This window comes from Apis dorsata, unplaced genomic scaffold (assembly GCF_000469605.1).
Source record: "Apis dorsata unplaced genomic scaffold, Apis dorsata 1.3 scaffold_209, whole genome shotgun sequence".
In the NCBI taxonomy this organism is placed as follows: Eukaryota; Metazoa; Arthropoda; class Insecta; order Hymenoptera; family Apidae; genus Apis; species Apis dorsata.
Genome location: NW_006263493.1, coordinates 243467 through 252429, shown reverse-complemented (window position 1 = coordinate 252429; position 8963 = coordinate 243467). Strand labels below are relative to the sequence as shown.

Below are 8963 nucleotides of genomic sequence, written 5' to 3'. Positions count from 1 at the left end.
TTTCAAAAATTTCTATATTTTTCGGAGTCCGACTTCAAAATTTGCCTTTGTTTACAAACAAAGATTTGTTTATTTACATTTTCAATGTTTATTTACATTTTTCTTTTGTTTATTTACATTTTCAATGTTTATTTACAAAAATTTTCAAAATTTTATAAAAATTTTGACGGCCGGTTTTAGAAATTTCGTTTGTTTGCAAACAAAGGTATGTTTATTTACATTTTTTGTTGTTTATTTTGAGAAAATTCTTGGAAATGACGTCACATTCCTGGAATTTTCGAAATTTTCTTAAATTTAAGTTACTTACTTGTTTTATACTTACCTTTTATATACTTACCTTTTACTTACCTCTTTAAATTGCCATGTTTTCTGGAACTATTCATTTTTTAATCATTTTACTTAATTCTAAATATAGATCTAAATTTATGTATTTACTTTTGCTTGTTTTTTAACTCTTCTTACTTCTATTTTTTACGATACTCAATGTTTTTAATAGAGATACTTATTATTTACGTAGTTATTTTTTTTCAATTGTTTGTTTTATAATATTGAAAGTTTTTTATAGTTTTTTTAATATTAAAGATTTTTACTGTAAGATAATATAACACATAAAGATGGTAAAGACATTAAGAGAATATAGCAAATATAGGAATACTAATGACATTTGCATACTTACATCTTATAGCTGCTATTTTTTTATACATAATGTTTTTTTATTATATTTTTACAGAGAGGATTCAAAAAAAAACAAACTGGGATAAGTAAATTTAAAAATGTTTAATTTATTTAAAAATCAATATATCTCACATGATATGAATGAAATATTCTTGTCTAAACGCAACGCAATTTGTTCTTGCTATTGCAATCGATATTTTTAATAACAAAAGTAAAATTTTCAAAGCATCTTATTAATTTGATAATTTTAATCAAACTATAAAACACGAACATTCATTAATTTTCGAAAATGAATCGCATTCACAAAATGCAATGAAAATTTAATAAATAGGACAATACAATGCACAGTTATCCTTTCTTTAATAACTGTGCGCCATGAAACCGATATTTATTTCTTTATCTAATCGCACTAAGAAAAATTTAGATAAGAGTACTTTATTTCTAGAGTTTAAGATCGTGCACTATACATAGACTCTGGTACGATGCTGGTACTTGGAATCCGCTCTAAAATCCTCGTCTATTTCTTACGAAGCAAAAATCGAAGATTTCTTGACCCTTGATCGAAGAAGCAAATAAATATATGAGTAAAATAAATAAGTAAAAAAAAAAAAACAAAAAATTGAAAATAAAAAGTAAAAAAATAAGTCATTAATTTTCTTGATAAAAAATTAATCGATCTTTCCTTATCAAATGAACCATGAAATTTGTCCCTCCAATGATGTAATCGATCCTCACAGCTACGCAGATCGCCTTCTCGCCAAGAGTTGGTATCGTCTTCATGGTAGGCCGCACTCACTTATCACGCGCGATTAATTTATTCCTGCACATTTTCAGTCACAGAGAAAATCGATTATCACCCTTGAAATTACCACAGCCTCTCGCTCTTTCGATTCTCGGGAGGAAGGAAAAATAAGATCGAAACGAGCACGATGATGAATTTTTACTCGAAATACTTTACTTGAAATATCCGATTCCCGCGCGTATTTTCATTTCTCAGATTCTCAAAAAAGAATAAACAAAAGTGGGAAAAGGAATACATGCACACGCGCATACACACGCGGTAATTTTTAATTTCTCGAAATATCCAATATCTCTCACGATTAATTTATACGATGCAGATTCGTTTCCCAGAATCCCTCGACTTTTTTCCCCCGAGGAGGAACTCGTTGACCGCTCTACACCTTTTGCCATTTCTTACTATTCTTGCTATCCGTACCCCGGTGGCATCGCGCGACCGATGCGGAGCGGATTCTCGCAACCGCGAGCGCAAACCGAGCAGCGTTTGAAAAATGTCGTTTGCGGAGTACGGCCAGGGCCGTATCCGTGTGCCGTTCGTCGACCTGTCGACACATATAGGGAACGAAAAATGGTGGACACGAGAATAGACGGGTTTCTGCGGCTTTGAAACGCGAAGGGGGAAAGCGTGCAGCGAGAATGATCGCGAGAAGCGGGTAATTCCAAACCGGAGAATTATTCTGAGTAAACGGAAAAATGGTTGGACACCTAGTCGTTTCTCCCATCCATGAGGGGAAAAACGTTAGATCTCATCTCTATTTAGAAAAATTATTCGATAATTATTCGATAAGGTGTAGCTACTTCGTTCTTCGAAGAAGTTCCATCCATCGATCATTGTGTCCGTAGACCTTCGAATTTATATGGTGAGGACAAGTCTTTGTCGAGGTAGAAAAAAGACCTTTTACTGGTACAGTGGTACACTGTTGGAAAATTCTTTGTTAATCCGATAATAAATGGGACTATTGAAATTTTTATTGTGTATTTGAAAATTAGTTGGATATAATAAAAGTTGTATTGTAAAATTTACTTTGAAATTACTTTAAAATTTACAATATTCGATTGTACAGATAAAAATGTTTGAAAATGTATAGATCCTCCTTTGTCTCGAATTCCTTTGAAAATACTTAATAACTTAGGTAAAGGTTTCTAAATTTTAAGAATTTTGTAAAATTTTACAGTTTATAGAAATTATCGTATTATTACAATCTTCCATTTTTGAGGATTTTCGGAAATTTTAATTCTTTTTAGAAATATTTAAACATAAATTTAAAGTAATGTTTTTGATTTTAATATCTTGTGTTTCTTATTAATCTTCTCTTCCGTGCTTCGATCACTTTTTTACATCTGTCTCAATTGCGTATAAAATACGGGACAATGACTCTTCTTTATTTTCGTAACAGTGTACCCGCATTCTCACCTATACAAAGTCTACGTCTGGCAGCATTTATGGTCGTAAGGTAACGAGTACAGTGCAATAAGAGTCTACAAGTTCAGACCAGATAGCGACACCGACGACGCAATTAATTAAATCCATGATAAGAACTCGGAGGACATATATATTACTAACACGTGCCAAAAATCTGATGTAATCTTCATGAATTACTCTATTTAAAAAGGTTATCGTTTTTTCGAACGAAAATTAAAATTAATAGAATGATTGCAATTCTCATTCTCTCTCTTTCTCTCTCTTTAAAATTTTTTTTTTAATTAAATAATCAATAATTCTTTGACAAAATTTTGCTAACTTTCATATAATATTTTCCAATCGTTTGCGTAATTTTATCCATTCTGCTCTTCCCCATGCGTCCTTCATGACGCATATATGGAATGGACGCACATGAATAGTGTATAAAATAATGCACAGATTCGATGCAAATTCAATGTGAATTTAAGACGAATAACGATATGAAAGATAAAGAAAAAAAAGTCTTGAAAAGATTCTTGGAAATTCGATGTAAAACAATTAACGAGATAAATATAGATTCATATCTTTATTTATACTATAAATGGAGAAATATTTATTTAAAAATCACGTTTTATGCATGAAACTTTGATATACCATTTTATAATTATTTATTTAGAAAATTATATCATATTAATCATATCAATTATATCAATTATATTATACGGAACATAGATATACGAATGTACATCTATTTCGATTCGATAATTCGTTCTACGAATCAATCGTAGATATTTAATTTTTCATTGCACCGATTGAATTTATGCGAATCACATAAATTATCATTTTCCATTTGTTTTCATTATCTTTTCTTTAAATTTTTTATTCAACAACAATATTCAGTCAAAATATTTTGTCGAAATATCACTGAAAAAAATGAAAAAGTATCTAATTAATATAATACTTATTTAAAAAAACATATCATCAAGCGATGTTAATGTATCAAAATTTTACGTAACGCAGATCTGTAGTTTAAAAAAAAATTGCGATTATCATAATATTTGCCAATGAGATTATCATAATAGCAACTATGAGCACAACATAATGATAAATTAACATAATGATAAATTATTATTCCAAAAACGGACGGAATACAAAATTCTTCTAAATTATTTAAAGTTAAACAAAATTCTTCTTTCATTCCATTTTCAAATCAATTTTACTTTCGCATCTTATCATTTCTATTATTTCAAAAAAAACAAAAAACAAAGAAATCCATCATATGAATAATCCTTATTCTTTGTCTCGATAATGTTTTTTAACAAATTCTTGATGATAAATAATCGACGGATTGTCGATTATTGCACAAACGATAGCCATTAAAAAAAAGATAAGACTAAAAAAAAAAAGCGAATTTGACAAAACAATGACTAATTCCTTGATTTTCATGTATGCTACAGATATCAACAAGATAATTATACGATGACTGTTTTCTTCCTTATGTGGTCATTATGTTTGGATTCTTGAAGCCTATATCTATTACTCGGAAAGGTCAAAATAGGCAGACAGCGTCTCTGATGGAATTACATAATTTTATTTTGTCTAGCGTGACGCGATAAATCCACAAAATTTCTGAAAATTGACGAATATCGGCACCGTGTTTGACGACTCTTTGACATCCATCAATTGCGAAATTCTAAGGAAGAACAATTTGACATTGATTGGAATATTATTCGTCACATTCTAATATTTTTTGTCTTTTATCTCAAATTTAAAATTTAGTTTTTTCTTTTTAGAACGAGAATATAATAATAACACTCTTTACTATCGATTAACGCTCTTTGATTTAACTTCAATGCATGAAAAGAAATTAAAAAAAAATGTATGCTTACCTCATTCGCAATCCAATACGAATTTTTTATTTCATGTTTTTTTATCCAGAGTCGGTAAATCACTAATCCTCAATGCATCACGATGACAGATTAATTATGTTTAACAAATTTAAGGAATAGTAATGTCATTTTTTGCATGCAGTCTAATTTTTTCGCTCGCTATTTCGATAATGAGTACATGATGAAAAAAGCCGAAGATAAGAGAAGTCGCCGGAACCTCTAATCAATGGACCAACGTCCACTCAAGATTGCACGCTAGAAAATTAGAAAATGACCGGGTCCGGGTAGGATTTTTCAAACATCGAACTGGTAACCATGCGAGCATCGCGTGAATACAAACTGTGAATAGATGCTTCGCGGTTTTCAATCCTATGTATAGTAACCCATACGTTTTTCCCGTATCATCTACCCAGTCTTTTGCTCGTATTACGTCAGAAATCAATAAAACGTTGCATAAGATTTATATTCATCAATGTTCATGATATTCACCTGAAAATCGAGTATAATTGTGCGTTAAAATATTTCCTTGTTTTATTTTTATTTTTTTTTTTCCTTTGCTTTAAATAACGTAATAATCAATCAATGTACAATACACTCTCGATAATGATAAAATATATTTTCAATCAGATTGTTTTTTTTTTTATTTCGGATATTCATTAGTTTATTAATATTAAAGAATCACGATAAAAGTGAGCGTATTGCACTTGGAAAGCTTCTAGCATGGTCTACCCGCATGTTAAGCTTATTCAAGGAAAAAAAACAAAGCGGCTGCGTGATTCTCTTTTGACGATAGAATTGAACTAGTTTCTTAAATGATTTTAGATAATGCTGACATTATTCTATTTAGGATGACACTGATATGAATATTTACATCGAAACATTTCAATAAAATTTCAAAAAAATTTCTTGCGAACTTTGTCTGGTTAAAAACTACACTGATACACTAATATAAGTAAATTTGCTCGTCACGAATCAATCCATGGCTTTCACTCATGAGAACACGTGCTAAGTTGAATCGTTTTCATCACTATCACGTGTTATAGTTTCGAATCACGTTTTCGTCTCGATGAAACAGTTAAAATTTTTTTATCATTGATATAATTTCGTTATTCGATTAAATCACGTGGCTGTTTCACGTTTTTTTCCTATTCAGAGAAACCTCAAAAGAGTCCTACCTTTCCTATGTACATGTAACAATATAGCAATCTGTCTACGGTAAATCTCCTAAAAGCGTATCTAAAAATCCAAAATCGCATCGGTATCTCATCGATCATCGAGGGTATTCGTATATACTATAATCTATTCTCTCACCCTGACATACCTATACTAACCTCTCTCTCTCTCGAGGTCGTAGGATCCAGGTAATTTCGAAACATCATGAGGAAGCCTCATGTCAAAATATACGTGACTGTTCTCGCGTTTCCGTTAATTGGCCCTTTGCTTCCTTCGCAGCTGCGTTACCAGTACCTCGTAGACGTGTGCCAATTGGTCGGAGCACCCTTGAAACTCGAGCGAATAACCAATCGACTGGTCGGTATCGAAACGCTCCTAGGAAACGTGAGGTCGCCACTCGTGCCAGCTTTAACGTGCCGCTTCGACAGTTAACCACAGTCGTTGTTTGTGTTTTGTCGCAGACGAACGAAGAGACTGATCGTGAGTTCGGTCAATGTCTATCTTCTGACAAAGAGATTTGCGTGTTATCGAAATTCGAATTACTCTTTGTCGATCTCTCGAGTGATAATTGAGATTTATCAAATAATGTATACATTTCGCGAATTTCCCATCATTTTTAATCTTTATAAGAAATATAGTTAAACGATTTTGAACAAGGTATAAGAGGTAAACGGAGTTGATTGTATGAATATTGACAACGGTACGAGCGTTTAATTCAGTGAAGCGTGCATGCCGGCCACAATAACTGAGGTGAGTCAATAAAGTCGCAGAATTTTTTAACGAGCATTCAATTTAATTCCATTCGATTCCCTTGACCGGGCGCAACGATAATTCGAGCGATCAATTAGTCTCATGGCCAGTCGGCAATCGCACTGCTTCCGCTGTATCTAATTAGATACATAGGTCCGTGATGCGGTAATACTATGTAAAGGATCAATTTACGAGATTTTTTTACTCTCTTTGTTTACTTCGTCGTATCAGTTAACTTCGTAACATCATGATCAACCGTCAAGAAAATTTAAATTATGTATAACGTATCGAATTTGATAAACTCATTCACCGGTGATCATACATTCAAGGTTACATTGTGATAATGTGATTTAATTTATCATTAATGTGAAACTTTTGCGTTAGTTTTAAACAATTTTTGTTAACGATTAAACATTTGTAAAGATTCCTCTTGCTTTCGTCAATTCTACATCTACGAAACATTTAATAATTTGCGTGGTCAGAGTAATAATGATCAGGGGTGGGAGGTGGATAAGCGCGCTTGGAGAGTATATTATGATCAAGTGACAGTTCGCCAGCATATCATAACGTTCATATCGTTGAAAACTCGTGCATCGTTCGGCTACAGTGTATGTTATTTTTCGCGCCTTTCCATTTTGAGATTTCAACTGATCGGTCCAAGTTAGTTTGGCAGGGCATTAAGAGCAAAATAAACGATTCGATTGGTTACGATATTGTGGAAAGATTTTCTAAAAAAGCACTGTAAATTTTAATCTCGGGTCGTGAGGGCTATCACGTCGCATTTCTCTTTTTCTTTTCACTCAATGCTTCGTATAACGTGAAAAGTCGAAGATTTGTTCAGTGTTGATCGAAACGTATTTTCGTCTCGAATGAATTCAGTTGTCCAAGAAAAGAGGTATTTGTCAATTGAATCTTTCATTCGCAAAATCAAATATTTTCTGACAAAAATTGTATTTATATCTTCTATAAGGAATAAATGAAATGATGATAAAATTATTTTTTTTTTTCAGAGGAAAGCAATCGTAATCAAGTGTAACTGGTAAGATACTCGTTACATCGAAGAGTTTAAGGAAGAATATCCGGAGTATATACGATCATTGTTTCAAATACAATAAGCAGTATGACTAAAGTATCGGGAATGGTCGAGACAGAGGACGTTGTCGGGAAACCGACTTTTGTTCGACGTGTGTCCAATATGTTAAAAGGTAAGAAATCTTCGTTTTATCGATAATTGAAAATAAAGGAGATAAAATGAAATTATATCTTTTAATTATTGATCGATTATTTTCTATAAATTATTAATCGATTACCATTTTTTTTTTCACAGATGGAAGTTACAGCGAACCACCGATGCTATTTCGTCACGCTTCTATGCAGAAAATTCGCCACTGTTGTCAAAATTTGAATTTATTGCCTTATCTGCTATATTCCTTCGATAACTCGAAGTCGCACCCAATCGCCCGTAAAGTACATAATTGTCTCGGCCAGTTTCTTCAAGTAATCACAGCGAGGATCTTTTTGCTATACAAAAGTTTTCGGCGATCATTGCTCTGCGGTATTCGTTCAAGCGAATTTCAAGCATCCGAGCCACCAAAAACCCCCGAACCTTGCAAATTTTCAGCGAGATTCCAAACTACAAGGCAATTGAAACGCAAACAAAATAATCGGCTGATCTTGACCCTAGGCGTGTACTTTGCCCCTTTGTTTTTGTTCTCACAGCTGATCGGACTATTCTGTCTGATGATATTTGGAAAATATACGCCTGGTTTCATTTTCCTAATATCGGCCCTATTGTTTCTCGCCTACATCTCGTTCAAAGTTCTCTTTCACGATGCCGAATCGACGAGACCGTCTAGACGTAGATATCGCAAGATAATTAAAGCGGAATGATTGTATCTTGTGCCCGCTTCTAATCTAAACTATTACTATATGATCAGACTGTCCATTGGATAGATAATAGACCTGAGAGTATTGAGTCTTTGCCTAATTTACCGTTCTCCATTTTCGTATTTGATTATACTTAAGCGATGCGATACCAGGTAGGGCTTTACTTATTACGTGGTCTTGTATACCGTATGAATCAATTTCGTCCATATTCATTCATACTCGTCTCTCTTTTTCTAATATATGTACATGATAATCATGTTTTCATTATCGAAAGTTTCGTAGTTACTTTAGGATCACTTTAGGATCATCGATCGATCCCGTCGGTTCGGAAATTTCATAATCTTTTTTTTTTTCTTTCGTACTTCGTCATTTATCGGACTGATACACGT

General features: G+C 32.6%; 1 protein-coding gene and 1 long non-coding RNA gene across 3 annotated transcripts; one reads left to right on the top strand and one right to left on the bottom strand.

The window, feature by feature from the left end:
* Positions 1–4068: 4068 nt before the first annotated feature.
* On the bottom strand, positions 4069–6088 carry LOC116185542. The gene is made up of 3 exons (XR_004150386.1): positions 5636–6088; positions 4765–5253; positions 4069–4568 (listed from the first exon to the last, which is right to left on the bottom strand). It is a non-coding gene; the product is annotated as an uncharacterized LOC116185542 (long non-coding RNA).
* A 108-nt stretch (positions 6089–6196) lies between these two features.
* Positions 6197–8763, top strand: LOC102681986. 2 transcript variants are annotated; one of them, XM_006615052.2, is made up of 3 exons: positions 6197–6687; positions 7698–7892; positions 8015–8763. In XM_006615052.2, exons 2-3 carry the CDS (start codon positions 7808–7810, stop codon positions 8575–8577), a joined length of 648 nt encoding a protein of 215 aa, XP_006615115.1. In that variant the 5' UTR covers positions 6197–6687; positions 7698–7807; the 3' UTR covers positions 8578–8763. The 2 variants fall into 2 exon arrangements, with proteins under 2 accessions (XP_006615115.1, XP_006615116.1); XM_006615053.2 differs by lacking the exon at positions 6197–6687 and adding an exon at positions 7243–7582.
* Positions 8764–8963: the final 200 nt, after the last annotated feature.

What these genes read in the sequence shown, in the direction of transcription:
- LOC102681986 (XM_006615052.2), top strand. Translation starts at nt 7,808, where the DNA reads ATGACTAAAGTATCGGGAATGGTCGAGACAGAGGACGTTGTCGGGAAA. An exon ending in TGTGTCCAATATGTTAAAAG is followed by an intron (nt 7,893 to 8,014) that starts GTAAGAAATCTT and finishes TTTTTTTCACAG; the next exon opens with ATGGAAGTTACAGCGAACCA.